The 16604-nt window shown below is 43.6% G+C and overlaps 1 protein-coding gene and 1 long non-coding RNA gene across 9 annotated transcripts in view; one reads left to right on the top strand and one right to left on the bottom strand.

Moving 5' to 3' along the window:
- Positions 1–16604, top strand: part of RUNX1T1 (RUNX1 partner transcriptional co-repressor 1) — a 205417-nt gene that overhangs the window by 143846 nt on the left and 44967 nt on the right. For all 8 annotated transcript variants that reach the window (XM_068237633.1, XM_068237639.1, XM_068237636.1 and 5 more), the window contains exons 4-5: positions 5116–5205; positions 13437–13618. In XM_068237633.1, the coding sequence (XP_068093734.1) occupies positions 5116–5205; positions 13437–13618 (272 nt within the window). The remainder of the gene's footprint in view (positions 1–5115; positions 5206–13436; positions 13619–16604) is intronic.
- On the bottom strand, positions 3353–14937 carry LOC137519035 (uncharacterized). The gene is made up of 4 exons (XR_011020946.1): positions 14863–14937; positions 13555–13681; positions 12504–12592; positions 3353–3543 (listed from the first exon to the last, which is right to left on the bottom strand). It is a non-coding gene; the product is annotated as an uncharacterized lncRNA (long non-coding RNA).

Raw genomic sequence — 16604 nt, 5'->3', positions numbered from 1 at the left:
AGCGCCCGGCTAAAAGAGCCTGAGGAGAACACTGCACTCTGTGGAAAGATATAACACATCTTATTATTATTTATCATTTATATGGTGCCGACATCTTCTGCCAATTTAGGGGAACTGAGCCAATTAACTTTGTCTGTATGTTCCTGGGATGTAGAAAAACAAAACTTTGCTTTCTTAAAACAAAAAAGAATTTGCGATAATCCAGGTTGGAGTGAGCTTGAGATGTCTCCCAGTGCATCACTGCTGAATATATGCAAATTAACCATTGTTACCCTTAGAAGCTAAACACACCTTCAGAACCGCTGGAATGCAATGATGTGTCAGCTTGTTAATTTGTACAGAGCCATAATAATCCAACATGCATACAGACTGTTTCGGATTGTTTGATCCTCATCAGTGCATGGCATGGATTAATTTGGCTTTATGGAGTATGGCTTGTAACACCGAGAGGTACAGACTAAGGGCCCGTTTCCACTATCACGAATTCGCATGCGGTGCCCGCATGCGAATTCGCATAGCCAGTGCAAGTGGATGAGACTGTTTCCACTTGTGCGTTTCCCCGCACGTTTTTCTGTGCAGAAAAAATCTGCAGGGTAGGGCCCTCAGAATTCGCCTGCGTGTGGAATGCAGGCGAATCGCACGCAATGTATTTAATAGGGAAATCGCATGCGTTTTCCCCATGCGTTTTTTGCCGCGATTTCGCATGCGATTTCGCATAGGTACCCATGTTAATTCACACAGGCAGTGACATGGTTAAAATCGCATCACCCTTACCTATGCGAAATCGCGGCAAAAAACGCATGCGGAATCGCACCCGCATGCGATTTGCCTGCGGTGATTCGCCGGCGATTCCGCAACGCTATAGTGGAAACGGGCACTTACAAGCAAGCTCATGGTGACCCAGAACTCATTGGAGTGTGTAAGGGACTACAACATTTCTGGGATGTGGGAGGAAACCAGTGTTATGCTGGGAATACAGGATGAGATTTTGAAGTCGATTTACTGTCCGATTAATTTTCCGATAGATGTTCTTATCAATTTCCATTCACTTCTATGAGAAATCGAACAGAAAAAAGATCGAAAATAAGATCGGACATGTTGGAAATTATTTATCAAACCATCTATCTGCTGAAAAAGCTTATAGTGTATTCCCAGCATTAGTCGCTCTTTCTATGGAGAACCCTATTCTTTATAGGTGGTCAAATCTCCTGCAGCTATTATAGGCACAGTCTTTACTGCACATCCTAAGGTGACATTCCAGTATATTAAAATGAGGATGGGTAAAATCAGTAATAATAAGTGTATTAATGTATCCCTAAGTGCCCTCTTTTTTTATTAATAATACTCTAACACTCAATAGAAATGCTTCATGCAGTGCCACTAGATTGGGCATTCAGGCTGTAAGGGCATTATTAGTATTTTATTATCATTACAAAAATTGTTGTCCTTCACAAGTTAAAAGCTGTTGAGCTTTTAAATGCTTCTTCTACTGACCAACTCCCCTGTTTGCTGGTGTCAGGAGATGCGCAACTACAGGAACAGATGGCTTGCAATTGCAGCTTCAAAGACAATACTGTTATCCTTAAAGTGCACCTGAACTCTTGCACAGAACAGAAGGAAAACAGTAGACTAGACTATTGCACATGCCCAGCCCTGACCACGCCTCCTTAGATTTGCTCCCATGGCAGGGAGTGCTCTCTCTGTGCCTGCACAGTTACAAGCCTTAACTAATTGCAAAGGCACAGAAAGCTCCTTGCCACAGGAGGACAAACCAGGGCCATGCATGCACAGTAATCACCAAATGTCTAGGTGGGCAGCAGAGGAATGTAGGGAACCGGATATACCCCAAGGGAACCCACAGCCTACAGGGGGCTGGAGGAAGCCCCAGGTAAGTATAAATGCTTGTGTTAATTATAAGGAGCTAACTGACACAGTGATATTGTGCATAGTCACCATGTAGCACTGCATTCCCGGTTCAAATCCCAGTACTATCTACATGGAGTTTATATGTTCTCCCCATGTCTGCGTGGGTTTCCTCCCGGCACTCTGGTATCCTCACACATCCCAAAAACATACAAATAAGTTAATTGGCTTCCCCCAAATTTGCCCTAGACCAGGCATGGGCAAACTTGGCCCTCCAGCTGTTGAGGAACTACAAGTCCAACAATGCATTGCAGGAGTCTGACAGCCACAGTCATGACGAATAAAGGCAAATGCATTGTGGGATTTGTAGTTCCTTAACAGCTGGAGGGCCAAGTTTGCCCATGCCTGCCCTAGACTATAGGGGCCCATACACTGGTCAATTTCCGCCATTCGGAAATCGATTCTATAAAATCTATCGATCGGTTTGTGTTCGATTTTGATCGATTTGATCTATCTGACAGGATGGAAAATCTAGGTCGATCTGCTGCTGGCAGCAGAACGATGGCCCATAGAGTTACATTGGATCTAATGGCCCAATAATGCATTAAAGGTGGCCATACACTCGTTAGATTAGCAGCAGATATGTTTTTGATCTATCTGATGTGTTTAGGAACATTTTTTTACTAGGAACAGATTTCCAATAGACTTCAGTATGAAATCTATTGAAAATCGATCTGATGGCATTTTTTTGCCATCAGATTTCCATTAGGGCCAATGCAAAATGATAAGCCATATCAACAGATCGACCTAGATTTTCCAGCCTGCCAGATCGATTGAAATCGATCGAAATCGTCCGCAAATCGATCAATTGGTCAAACGATTTTGATCGATCAGCCAAAAATCGGCTGAGTGTATGGGCCCCTTAAATTTTCCAACATGTCAGATCGATCGAAATCGACCGTAAATTGATCGACTGGTCAATCGATTTGCGATCGATCGGCCGCTAATCGTGTCAGTGTATGGCCCCCTTTATATCGATTTCCAATAGATTTCATTCTGAAATCTATTTGAAATCTGTTCCTAGTGTGTGGCACACATCAGATAGATTCCTGTCAGATTCGACTTGACAGGCATCTGATAGAAATCTATCTGATGGTCGGATCTGCTGCAAATCTATAAGTGTATGGCCACCTTTAGATGGACATATGACTATAGTAGGGATTAGATTGTGAGCTCCTCTGAGCAACAGTTAATGACAAGACTATGTACTCTGTACAGCACTGTGGAAGATGTCAGCCCTATGTAACTACTAAATAATAATAATAATAATCGTAATTTACATTTCTCTTATTGGGCCAGTCACATTTCAATATACAGTAAGTGCTCAGAGTATCTGGCAGAGAGAATAATCTGCTGCATATGGCTTGTCACATTCATAGTTAAGCACTTATCTTCAATGAAATCCTTGAAACATAAATAAAAAGCTTAGTTACAATTAAAAGGATAATTAATGTTAATAGAAAATAAATGAACGTAGCTGCGTTATCGGCAGTTCAACCTTTTCAGAGTTGCTTGTGGTGGAGGAAGGAGACGTTACCGTACAATGTTACTGCAATACGCTCTTTTTTAAATTGTAGAATCGGCGTTCTGCTCTGCATTGTGTCCAAGGTACATTCTCGCCTGTGAATAGCAGAATGATGTGCTGACAGATTTATGCTCTATAAATCTCCTTTCATCAGATAACATATTTCAACGATGCAAAGAAAATAGAATTAACAGGCGATAAGTAGCAAGATAATCGCAATTGCATTAACTTTTTTTAAGGCTTTGATTTATTTTTGTATTCTTAAAGAAAATAGAGACGTCGGTGATGGCGACGCGGAATGCACGTAGAAATGCGTCTTAAAGTGAACCCTTCGTGATAGAGATATGGGCACGATGATGGCAGACTTTCTCCTTCAAGCAGAACTAACGTTTATTTTCACAAAATCATACAGGCCAACATTTACTGCGCATCTTGTATGTATGCAAGTTACACTGCTTTCTGTATGTAGTATGGATTTATTTTAGGCTTTTAGAGCCACAGTGATGCTAAAGAGGAACTTTAAAGGGGAACTGAAGAGAGAGGTATATGGAGGCTGCCATGTTTATTTCCTTTTAAGCAATACCAGTTGCCTGGCAGCCCTGCTGATCCTCTGCCTCTAATACTATTGGCCATAGCCCCTGAACAAGCATGCAGCATATCAGGTGTTTCAGACTTTAAAGTCAGATCTGACAAGACTAGCTGCATGCTTGTTTCTGGTGTTATTCAGATACTACTGCAGAGAAATAGACCAGCAGGGCTGCCAGGCAACTGGTATTGATTAAAAGGAAATAAATATGGCAGCCTCCGTATACCTCTTACTTCAGTTCCCCTTTAACTAAAGGTGCCCATACACAGTACAATAAAAACGTTAACGCAGTACACCGCGGACAACTTGGACGGCGGGGACCCTGAGCAAGTGGCTGAGCACTGAGCTGCGGCATGGGACATGTCATCTGCAAGGGGCTGGAGGAAGCCCCAGGTAAGTAGAGCAGGGGGTGGCAGTCAGCTGACACAGTGGAGAGATCAAATTACAACTTGTGATTAGACACAGATGAGGGGGGATTAGACAGGCTAAACTCTCTAAATATATACAGGGTGCATTTCTCTGTTTTCCTTCTGTCCAGTGCAAGAGTTTAGGCCCACTTTAAAGGGAGCCTAAACTGAGAGGAATATGGATGTTTCCCTTTAAACAATACAAGTTGCCTGGCTGTCCTGCTGATCTCTTTGGCTGCAGTAGAGGCTGAATCACAGACCTGAAACAAGCATGCAGCTAATCCAGTCTGACTTCAGTCAGAGCACCCGATCTGCATGCTTGTTCAGGGGCTGCGGCTGAAAGTATTAGAGACACAGGATCAGCAGGAGAGCCAGGCAACTGGTATTATTTTAAAAGGAAAACAATCCATATCCTTCTCAGTTTAGGTTCCCTTTAACTCTTTCAGGCCAAGAAAGAAAAAAAAGGAACACAGCATAGTTATTTGTGCACCTGGCACTGTACATACACATGTCTATCTCATCCTGCCACATGTCACCTCCTGCATCCTTTAAGTGCTGACAGATTGGGACTTCTCTGATACGATGCTTTTGCATTTGCTAACCTTTTCAAAGTGGTGGCAATCCAGTAAACTGCCTTTTTCTCTCCCTTCCCCTTCTTTTTCACCATCTAACAGAATTCTACGCTGACAATTGAAGAATTTCATTCCAAACTGCAAGAAGCAACCAACTTTCCACTGCGACCCTTTGTCATCCCATTTTTGAAGGTATTGCATGGTTCATCGGTCTGGAAATGATTTCAAACCTTATTGTTGCTAGGTCACAAATGTGTGTTTTACTGCTTTGCTTTTTAAGGGAAAAAATGGAAAATGAAGCTGAGGTGTAAGCGGTGCACTGAGATGGGCGTATTTATCTGGGCGACTCTCTGCCCCGCAGCTTTTCTTTGTGTTATACAAGGCTGCGGGGTGTGAAAGAGCCATGGGTGAATAATTTAGGACGGGTCAGCCCTTCTCTGCACGAGAGACTATAGCTAAAAGATAGAAATACTGTGCTTATTATGCCTGCAGCACTGACACTTGCTGCTTGCTCTTATTACTTAGAGGGGAGGTCTAAGCAAAAAGGGGCATCTTCAGCTAGTGGTCCTGGATGCACGTCTGGCTCCCAGGAGCATATAGGAATGATTTGCATGGCACCGCCTACTATCTTGAAGTGATGCTTTGTGGGTCTTGCTTTACAAAGATGATGGTTAGGTCTCTGTACTGTAATTAAATAGACATGCCATGCTTGCTGTGTGTATAGCCTCAACGTCTAGTGGCCACTTACCTCACTCATAAAGTTCTTTCGTATCTAACGCCCACACCCCGCTTTCCTCCCCTATACAGTCCTGGGGTCTCTAGTGGCCCTCTACCTCCCCATATAGTTCCCTAGTGTTTAGTGTTCCCTCCCTCCACTATACAGATCCCTGGTGTCTAGTGGTCCTCTCTCCCTCCCCTATACAGTTCTCTGGTGTTTAGTGGTCGCCCTTCCCTCCCCTATACAGTTCCCTGGTGTCTAGTGGTCCTCTCTCCCTCCCCTATACAGTTCCCTGGTGTTTAGTGGTCGCCCTTCCCTCCCCTATACATTTCCCTGGTGTTTAGTGGTCATCCCTCCCTTCCTTATACAGTTCCCTGGTGTTTAGTGGTCGCCCTTCCCTCCCCTATACAATTCCCTGGTGTTTAGTGGTCATCCCTCCCTTCCCTATACAGTTCCCTTTTAGAAACACACCCAGGTGTGGTCCTGCATGCATGTCTGGCTCTCAAGGCCATGCCTACTATCATGAAGTGATGCTTTGTGGGTCCTGCTTTATGAAGATGATGGTCAGGTCTCTGTAAATGATTAGGCATTCCATGCTTACTGTGTGTATAATTGTATTCATTATGCTGTCTGAAAAACATAAAATGTGATATATAATTAAAAAAAAAAAGCCTATACTGCGCATTGCCAAGCTTTTAGTAGAGGTATTTAGCTTCTAAAGCTACTGTATAGTTTTTGAGTAGATGTAGATATCTACATGTAGATGTAGATTGTTCAGATGCGCTTCAAGGGTGGTTAATGACCAACGGACATCTCACTGGTATTATTATTATATTTTATGTTTTTAAAGCAAATCTGTAGTTAGGGGAAAAAGTCAGATAATCACCTAAGGAGAGGGAAGGCTCTGTGTCCTAAAGGTGTATTAGACCAGTTAGTCGCATATATGCAACGGGGGTAACAGCGTTGGATCGAGGACACCGAGAGGGGACAGCAGGAGTATCAAACTCAAAAAGATACAAAATGGGTCAAATTTGAAAACTGGGACCACGTGGGGGGCCAACCTCAATGTCTAGTGGCCACCTCCCTCCTTTATAAAGTTCCCTGGTGTCCAATGACCCCCCCCTTCCCTCCCCTATACAATTCTGGGGTGTCTAGTGGCATTCTACCTCCCCATACAGTTCCTGGCAGTTATGACATCAATCCCCCAGCATCCTTTGCGTCTATCTTTAGGAGAGAAAAAAAATGCCCCGGCCCAATTTCAGACAGGAGGCTGGGATTGCAAGACCATATGTGTGATAAGGACCCTGGGGGTGAAAAAAATCATACTTTATTATGTGTGATTTAATATATCTTGGCAACTTCTTAGGTTTAAAGCAAACTGTAATTTATAATTTACTCTTTAAGAACAAAACATTGATAGGAATCACCGCCGTACACTCATACTGAACGGTTGTCTGAAAAAAGATTACCCATGGATTGGCTCATGTGTAGACAGCACGAGCTAGTAGCAACCAATCACATCACAGCGGTCTTGTACATTTTGGAAAACGACGATGCGATTGGCTGCCATAAACAAGACATGTTCCCCCCTCCCCCTTATCTGTCCGTATTTGGAAACACAATCTTCCCTCTTAGCAGCACGCTTAAAATATTAAAACAGGAATGTTTTTTTTAAATAATCATCATCCTGGCTTCATAAAAGCGTGCTTTCTTTACGAATTTCATCATGTTAACATCATTTCCTCTGTGAATACAAATGGTTTCTTTGCTTTGTAAAAAAAAAAAGAAAAAAAATATGTTTCTCTTCAGGGTCAAATTGGCTGCCACAAAAATTAAAAAAAAAAGGAGAAAAAGCTTACAAGGACACTTACACATTCTTCCATCGGAGCTGTGCGCCATATGGCCGCCATATCATTTACTTTGGATCACTGGAATCAAAGATGCAACTTTTTTTTTCTAATTTTAGTGCTTTTCCTCAAAGGAGACATTAATGACAAAAACCATATGGTTGTGGGAGCACGGGGCCTTAATAAGTGCATTCAAACGCAGCTGTAACAATATGCATTCAAATCTTGTTTTCATTAAGCTAATGCAACCCGCAGACCCGCGATTCCATTCTACGTTTATGGAGAAACATTTACTGGAAGGATATTAGACACCATCCTAATTACCTAATCTGGCACCAGAACTAGAACAAACAAAATTGCTTTGTATTACCATTTTTTTTTAAATTGAAAGAAGATGTTTATAGAATTGCTGAATTAAAAACAAAAACGCCAAAAAACAGTCCGCCCGTGTCATCGTTACTTTTACATTTGTCAGTAGCGGTTGCTCTGATGTTCCTGAGCTGTAAAGATGAAAAGCGCTAATTCATTTTTAAAATGATATCAAGATATATTCTTGTTTTTGTTGGTTCGTTACTTCTAATGGCTGTTACATGCATAACATATTGCAAGGATGGTAAAGTGAACCTGTTGTGTAACAAAATGAGACCAGGATCTGGGTACTTTCACACTGATGCGTTGCGTTGTAACGGGCAGTTTTGCGTACCATTGGGCGGTGAAATTCAAAATCAATGGACGGTTGAGCTGTGATGTAACATGTTGACGTGCACGATGCTAGTCAGTGATTCCTCTTTCACACTGGCGCGCTGAGTTACCCTGTTTTGTCGCAGGGTAACGCTAGGCCAATGAAAGTCTATGGGGCATTTCATACCTGTGCGATGCGCCGGAAGTCTCCAGTTTACCGACACAGGAGCAGCAGCACGTTAGTGGCCAGCAATCGTGGTGACGTGCGGCGAACCGGAAGTCATGTAAGTCTATGGCAACGCATATTTTTTAAAATTGTGTGGCATGAGCGTTGCGGTGCGCATGCGCGGAAGCTTATTTTTTCAATACACTTCCGCACAATTTTTATTTTGGCCACAGGAAGTGAGCACTAAAGAGCCTCACTTCCTGCTTGGCCTGTAGCCAGAAGGGAGATTACCGCACGCTGCAACAGTAATCTCCAAAAGGCTTTTTGGGGGGGCGTTGCTGTGTATTGCGATTGGTAGTTGCTTAGTTACATCCCATGCCACCGCAAAGGTTGTTTTTGAATGCATTATATGTACATTACACCGCAACACCCCAGTGTGAAATAAGCCTTAGAAATGGTCATAGTTAGGCCCAGTTCACACTACAGACCCCAAGCATTAAGCGCTTTCGTAAGCTATTTTGTTAAGCGATTCCTGGCATTTTTAGAGCAATTTCCAATTTCTGTATGCGCCATTGTTTTGCGATTTTGTGCATGCAGACAAACAGGTAGTGCTCTCTTTGACCCGGAACTGAATGTAAAAAGGTCAATAGTTCATACATTTTAGCTCTCTGAGACATGGGAAAGTCTGTCATTGAGCTGAGACAAAACAATAAATCTACTTTTTTAAGTTTTTTAGCATAACATAAAACTGTGGGACATCTAAACATCATTTTTTTTAGAAATAGGAGGATTGATATAATTTATTTATCTCATCAGTTTGTTTTCACTTAAATAGGTCTTACTTTAACCACCTGCCGACCGCGTCACGCTTTCAGTCTCCGAGCGGCTATTGCAGCTCGGGAGACTGTTAGACGGCGTGAGCGCCGTCTATTTACATGGTGCAGCGCTGCGATCAGCAGCAGCGCTGCACTGCTGTCCCCCTGGGGGACAAGAGAGCAATCGGCTCTCATAGGCAGAAGCCTTTGACAGCTGATCGCCATCATTGGCTGGCTGTGGGGAGGGAGGGAGGGAGGGTGGGGATATATTTAAAGAAACAGTTTTTTTAATGAAAAAACAGGAACAATAATATTTATACAAATAAAAATAAACAATGGAGGGGCGTTCAGACCCCACCAACAGAGCTCTGAGAAAAGGAAGGGGGATCACTTGTGTGCTGTGTTGTGCGGCCCTGCAGCTTGGTCTTAAGGCTGCAGGGCCTATCTTGCTAAAAATGGCCTGGTCACTAGGGGGGTTTAGAACTGCAGTCCTCAAGAGGTTAATAATCATAAGGGCTCTTTCATGCATGTGTTCCCTAGCGAATTGCTCCCCATGTGCAGGGCTTCAAAACTGACAGCGTAGCACATAGTGTGAAAGGGCCCCAATAAATGCTGATATAAAGTGATGTAATGTAGTCTCACAGTTAGTAATGGTTAGCATTAGATTGTGGGTTCAAGTGGAAGGCGCTGCTGTGTAGTGAGTGTACAGCGGTTGGTCCTGGCCCCCATCCAGCTATCCTTTGTCAAACGTCATCTGCACACAACATGGCCAACATGTTAGTCATTTTTCCTGATTATTATTCAGGAATTTGTTCTCCGTGAGGCCGCACAAATAAATGCATTTTCTTAGTATAATGCTGCAGCCTATCTGGTGTCTGTGAAATATTATCGGATTTGCACGGGATAACATCTTCACCTGTCAGCATCACTGTTCTTGGGAAATGATTGAACAGACATTGTCAGAGAGAATGAGGGATGGTTCTCTTTCAAAGAGGATCTGTCATGTGCGCACAACCTCCATTGTTTGCTACAGCACTTGTTGGAAATGTATTTGCAGTTGGTAAAGTTATAGACTGCTGGCTGCCTTCCTCAGCACTTTAACTGCATATACTTTGTGCATGTTAGTTGTGTGAGATTGAGGACCCGCTCTGAGGCTATCTATTTTAGTTCCTGACTTTATTGCTTTTGTTTCTTCCCTTGCAAATAACTGTCACATACAGTAATAATGCCTTTGAGTTTCTGTTTAAAGAGGAGCTGTCAGCCATACTATCTCAGAAAAAAAACACATATATAGGTAGATAAATATTTGCTCTACTTACATAGCATATGTATTGCACTGTCCACGTTTTGATTTTAGTGATTTTTCTACAGTAAAAAAAAATCCTTCTTAGCTTTTCTCATTTTAACTGTGGCTATTTTGAAGCCAATTCTGATGTAATTTCCTCCCTTACACTCCTCTGCCTGAGTGTATGCATTGCCCGCCCTCCACTATAGAAAGAGCATTGTCTCAGTATGAGAAATATTGGCCAATCAGAGATGAACAGAGATGTGGGAGGGGAAAACAGGAGGGAAAGGGGCTTCACCCAATCAAGCTGCATTAGTTAAGTCTTAGGGGAAAGTAGAGAAGCAAAAAAGGACAACCCAGCATGCCCTGCAACTTCCTTTGTGCGGCAATGTACCAAATAAGAGTCAGGTAAACCGGGGAATGATCATTTATCAACAAGAAAAGTAATAGTGGTTTTAACTTTTGGATTGCCTGGTTAGCATCCTTTTTACTTGTTTACCAGATAAAAATAAAGAATTGATTTTATGCCTGACAGTTACCCTTTGAGGGAAACCTATAGTGGTTGTCTACCTCTCTATCTGGCAATAAGGCTGTGTAGAATGCAAACTTACTATCACAGCAGCACTGGCTGTTTTCACCAAGGTCAATTAAACCTCAGCATTTGCAGGCTTTTGTCAGGTCCTCCTTGTTCAGAAGCCCAGTGACAGCATTGCCAGGCCTCTGCACCAGTACTGAGGCCAGGCAGCAATCATATGGGGAGGAGGTGGGAGATAGTAGTCAAATAATAGTTAGATTCTGGTCCAGCTTTGGTCAACAGAGCCCCATGTGTGACCGCTGCCAGTGCTGCTGAAGTAATGAGGTTGTATACTGTACTGTATACTACAGCCTTACTGCCAGATAGGTGGACAGTGATTGACTACACGGGCGCTTTAACCACTTAAGTACCAGCGGTCTCTGCCCCCTTAAGGACCAGAGACCGCTGGTACAGAAACGGCAGAATCCCGACGAATCGCCACACATACCCACCGCAATTGTCATCACCACAGCCTGGGCCACCCACTCTGTCATCTCTATGATGGCAGAGTTCCTGTGAGCGGATCAGGAGCCACTTTCATTGACTCCTGGCCCTGTCTTTCAATGTAAGCCAATGGGAGCTGCTTGCATTGAAGGACAGGGCCAGGAGCCAATGAAATCAGCTCCTGATCCGCTCACAGGGCTCTGCCGTTGTAGAGACAGGCAGAGCAAGTGAGCTGCGATGGGAGACGGCGAGGATTCAGCAGCGAGATCGGCGGGAGCGACGAAAACGGCGGATGCGCGCAGCGGTGGTGAGTTGTAATCTTCGCCCAGGTGGCCAGATAGCCATCAAAACAGGGCGTCGTTTTCAGTCAACGCGGTCCGTAAGTAGATAAGTGTTATTTCTAATAAGTTTCTTTCATATCTGACAAGGGGTGTAACAATAGCCCAGTGATCCCAACAGGGGAGGAGGGGGCACTCCTATCTTTCCGCATGCAGAGTAGTGAAAGAAACAGGTATAATACCTGCTTAAGTGCTGCAAGTCTCTTCCATGCATAACAGCCACACACTCTCTGCTGCCATTCTCCGACTCTTGATCACATGATTGATGCATGATCACGTGACCCTGAGCTGGCAAATAGCAACAGAGACTGTGCAGCTTTGATGCATGGAGGAGGCCCGTGGCACTGGAGCAAGTAAGTATTAATTCCAACCCCTGCGCTACTCTGCAATGGTGTCGGGCGGAGTGGGTGAGTGGGGCGGTCGGGTACGGCAGGAGGATTTTGGATCCCACTGGGCCCCATGACATTTTTGCGGGGGAGGTGGTGTTAAGTGCCTGTTATAATGTATTATACCAGTTAGTAGAGATCACATGAATATGGCACAGTTAGTGTTGAGTGGCTGTTTACAAGGGGACAAAATAGCTGTTATCTTTTAAAAGTAAAGATTGAGATGCTCACTATACCTTCGCTCGGTTTGTTGCGGATTGCGGTCAGTGCTTCCAGGCTGGGATTCAGAAAGACATGTTGTCTGCAGAGTTCTTCGAAGCCTGTCCTATAGAACAAGAAAAAAAACCTGACAAATTGAAGGTACTTTATTTATTTTGTTACATTTTTGGGGATACACAGCTTTTTCACATTGTATCTAACATACTATCTAACAAGGGTTTCAAAGTCTGCTGCTGTTTAGTATCCACACTCAGCTTTGTTTAGCTAAAAAGGACTTAGAACTAATACTAATGACCTCTCGAACTTTCCTGCAGTGAAACATCAGTAGAATCGTTATCTCACTGTTCCTCAGCTGGGTTGACTTCTATTCACTGTTCAGGAAACCAAAGTGAATTCAACAAGCTGTCAGCAAGCTCTCTTGCATAGATAACAACACAAGTTTTTTTTAACCTCTTGCTGTATTAGAAAACAGAAACGGACGTGACCATTTCTTATTACCGTATGTCATGTCACTTTAGGTACACATTCATTTTTGAGGCGTCCCATCAATTTTGTTTTAGTATCCCCATCCGGGCTCCTTTCTATCACAACAGCTAGTGTACTCTAGTTGGCGCTTTAGAAACTGATCATAGCTGTAGTATGGTACAGTTAATGTGCATAGCTGCAGAGTGTTGTCAGCATAATGTGCGGATACTAGTGCTTTTCACTAAACAGCCAGCAATGCTCAGACTATTACCATGTTAAATGACCTTAACGTTAATAGCGCAGATGTTGCCTCTGCTATTTTACGCAACCGATGGCGGCTTTGCGCGGCGTAAGGAGCACAAGCAAGATGAACGATTATAGATTCTGTCAAACTGTTATGGGGATTTGAAAATAAAATGACACGCTTTCCAGAGTTCAGATTCTGTAACAAGCTGTTCCCTCTCTGTTTCTTGTATATTTTATAGGCCAATCTGCCTCTGCTGCAGCGGGAACTTCTGCACTGCGCAAGACTGGCCAAGCAGAACCCAGCCCAATACTTAGCTCAGCATGAGCAGCTGCTTCTGGATGCGAGCACCACCTCACCTGTTGACTCATCAGAGCTGCTTCTCGATGTGAATGAAAACGGGAAGAGGAGAACTCCTGATAGGTAAAGGCAGCCACGTCTGTCCTATCAATATTCTGATACTGTGCTAATGTGTTCAAAGAGGAACTGTAGTGAAAATAACATAACAAATAAAATTAAATAATCACAGGCAGTACTAATAGAGAAATCACTGACAGTACTAATAGAGTAATCACAGACAGTACTAATAGAGTGATCAGAGACAGTACTAATAGAATGATCACAGGCAGTACTAATAGAGTGATCACAGGCAGTACTGATAGAGTAATCACAGGCAGCACTAATAGAGAAATCACAGACAGTACTAATAGAGTGATCAGAGACAGTACTAAAAGATTGATCACAGGCAGTACTAATAGAGGGATCAGATACAGTACTAATAGATTGAGCACAGACAGTACTAATAGAGTGATCACAGGCAGTACTAATAGAGTGATCACAGGCAGTACTAAGAGAGTGATCACAGGCAGTACTAATAGAGTAATCACAGGCAGTACTGATAGAGTAATCACAGGCAGCACTAATAGAGAAATCACAGACAGTACTAATAGTGATCAGAGACAGTACTAAAAGATTGATCACAGGCAGTACTAATAGAGTAATCACAGAAAGTACAAATAGAGGGATCAGAGACAGTACTAATAGATTGACTGAGCACAGACAGTACTAATAGAGTGATCACAGGCAGTACTAATAGAGTGATCACGGGCAGTACTAATAGAGTGATCACAGGCAGTACTAATAGAGTAATCACAGACTGTGCTAATAGAGTGATCAGAGACAGTACTAATAGAGTAATCACAGGCAGTGCTAGTAGAGAGATCACAGACAGTACTAATAGAGAAATCACAGACAGTACTAATAGAGTGATCAGAGACAGTACTAATAGAGTGATCACAGGCAGTACTAATAGAGTGATCACAGGCAGTACTAATAGAGTGATCACAGGCAGTACTAATAGAGTAATCACAGACCGTACTAATAGAGTGATCAGAGACTGTACTAATAGAGTGATCACAGGCAGCACTAAAAGATTGATCACAGGCAGTACTAATAGAGTGTTCATAGGCCGTACTAATGGTGTCGTCATAGTATTTAACGGCAGCAGGGAGAGCCCTCATTTGGTCCACCATGCACCGAATTGTCTAGCACCGAGATGAGATGTACCCCATAAATACAACCTGTCCTAGTGGAGATCTAGAGATAGTGTGATGTTTGAGCTATGGTGTTGTCATGTGAGTTACAATTGTAAAATTTAAAATACATACATGTTCTGTATATTTTTCCCAGAGTAGAATGCTTTATTAATAACTTTTTTCTATTTTGCTGTCACTTACAGTAGGCATTTTGGCAGTTAGACAGATTAACTGAAAGTCAGAAAGGTAGGTTGAATCTACGTCCAGCAGGGGGTGCTGCCGTCCTGACTGGACGTTGATTCAACGTCCGCGCTAACGAACCGTCCCGACGCGATCATGCGCACCCAAGAGGGGAGATTAGGCTGTCATATGATAGCTGACATCTCCCCTCAGTAATCAGCAGCCATCGCGTATCCCTGGCATATCGTAGTGATCAATTTGACAGCTGCAGCGGCAGCGGGGAAAGAAGAGGATCCACTCACCTCCCTGCCGTTCCCGCGACGATCGGCGCCCCTCGTCGCTCTTGCCACCATCTCTGCTCCTTCTGACGTCAGCGCCGAGCCCCGGCTTGATGACGTCATCAAGCCGCGACCCGGAACTGAGCGGCAGTAGGAGCAGAGATGCCGGCCGGAGCAGAGGGGTCCATTGCGGCTTATCGCTGGAGCCTGGAAGGTGAGTAATGGCTGCTGCGTGCAGGGAGGGCATCTCGCTAAAGGGGGGGACACACAGCCCAGCACACCACAGAGGGGATCCGGCTGCCTGACCCCACCAAACGCGTCCCCCCCCCCCCTTTCAGCAAAAACGCCTGGTCCTTAAGGGGGGTTAGGCGGTTGGTCCCGAAAGGGTTAAATAAAGAAATAACTGAGGCTCCCCCATGAGTAGATGGAATAGTCCAAAACCTGACAGATCTGTCAGATTTTCACTACCTACTAATAAGTGACAGCGACATAGGGAAACAAGTAAGCAATAGTTCAAGTTACTCTGCTAGAGTTGGGGGGTTGCTTTGAAAGTTGCACCTTTGAAAGGAAGTCAGCAGTGACATATCCCATGCTTCTGTACTGACAGTTTGCCTGCGAGCTGCCAGAGAAAGAAATGTAAAATGTAGCTGCACTGTGCTGTGTGACTAGAAAGCTCTGTCAAGGATCTTTTCAATGCCTTTTTACAGCTCAGCTAAATGCAGTTCCGCAGCACAAGATAAGTACTATTCAACAATTCATCTCTCACGTCTTAGTATCGTGCTGCAGACTAAATACATTTTTTATTTGTAATATGCTCATAAAATCGGGCTTATCTGGCTGCTCCACTTGCCTGGCCCCAGAAAGGCTTCCAGAGGACATTCCAAGATGTACAGACTCAAAACAAAATAATGCATAAAATATGGTTATAAAGGAAAAAGACATCATAATTACTGGGTCTAGTCACTTTCATGTCTCTTGCTTAGTCCCAGCAGAACATATATGTGGTTTTAGGCTGGTGCCTGCCAACATATGTTTGTAGCCTTCATATGTTTTATTGTAATTATCAAGGAATGCAGCTAAATGGGCTGTCAAGCCTGCAGGATATAGAGTGGAGCTGCAGTCTGTGGATACAAATGTATGAAGAAAAGTCAGTTTTGTCCATTAGTGTGCTCAAAGGCAGTGCTAATAGAGAAATCACAGACAGTACTAATAGTGTTATCACAGGCAGTACAAATAGAGCGATCAGAGACAGTACAAATAGAGTCACCTCCAGAGTCCAACTAAAAATCTTTGGAGCCAGAGCTTTCTGTCATGCTGCCCCTACCCTTTGGAATGCTTTGACATTTTTAATCAAGACCGCTCCAACCCTGAACACCTTTCAATTAAAACTGAGAAGCCACCTGTTTAGTCTGGCAT

The sequence above is a fragment of the Hyperolius riggenbachi genome, chromosome 5 (genome assembly GCF_040937935.1).
Source record: "Hyperolius riggenbachi isolate aHypRig1 chromosome 5, aHypRig1.pri, whole genome shotgun sequence".
NCBI classification, from domain to species: domain Eukaryota; kingdom Metazoa; phylum Chordata; class Amphibia; order Anura; family Hyperoliidae; genus Hyperolius; species Hyperolius riggenbachi.
The sequence above is the reverse complement of the archived record's forward strand: the minus strand, read 5'-3'. Positions and strand labels throughout refer to the sequence as shown.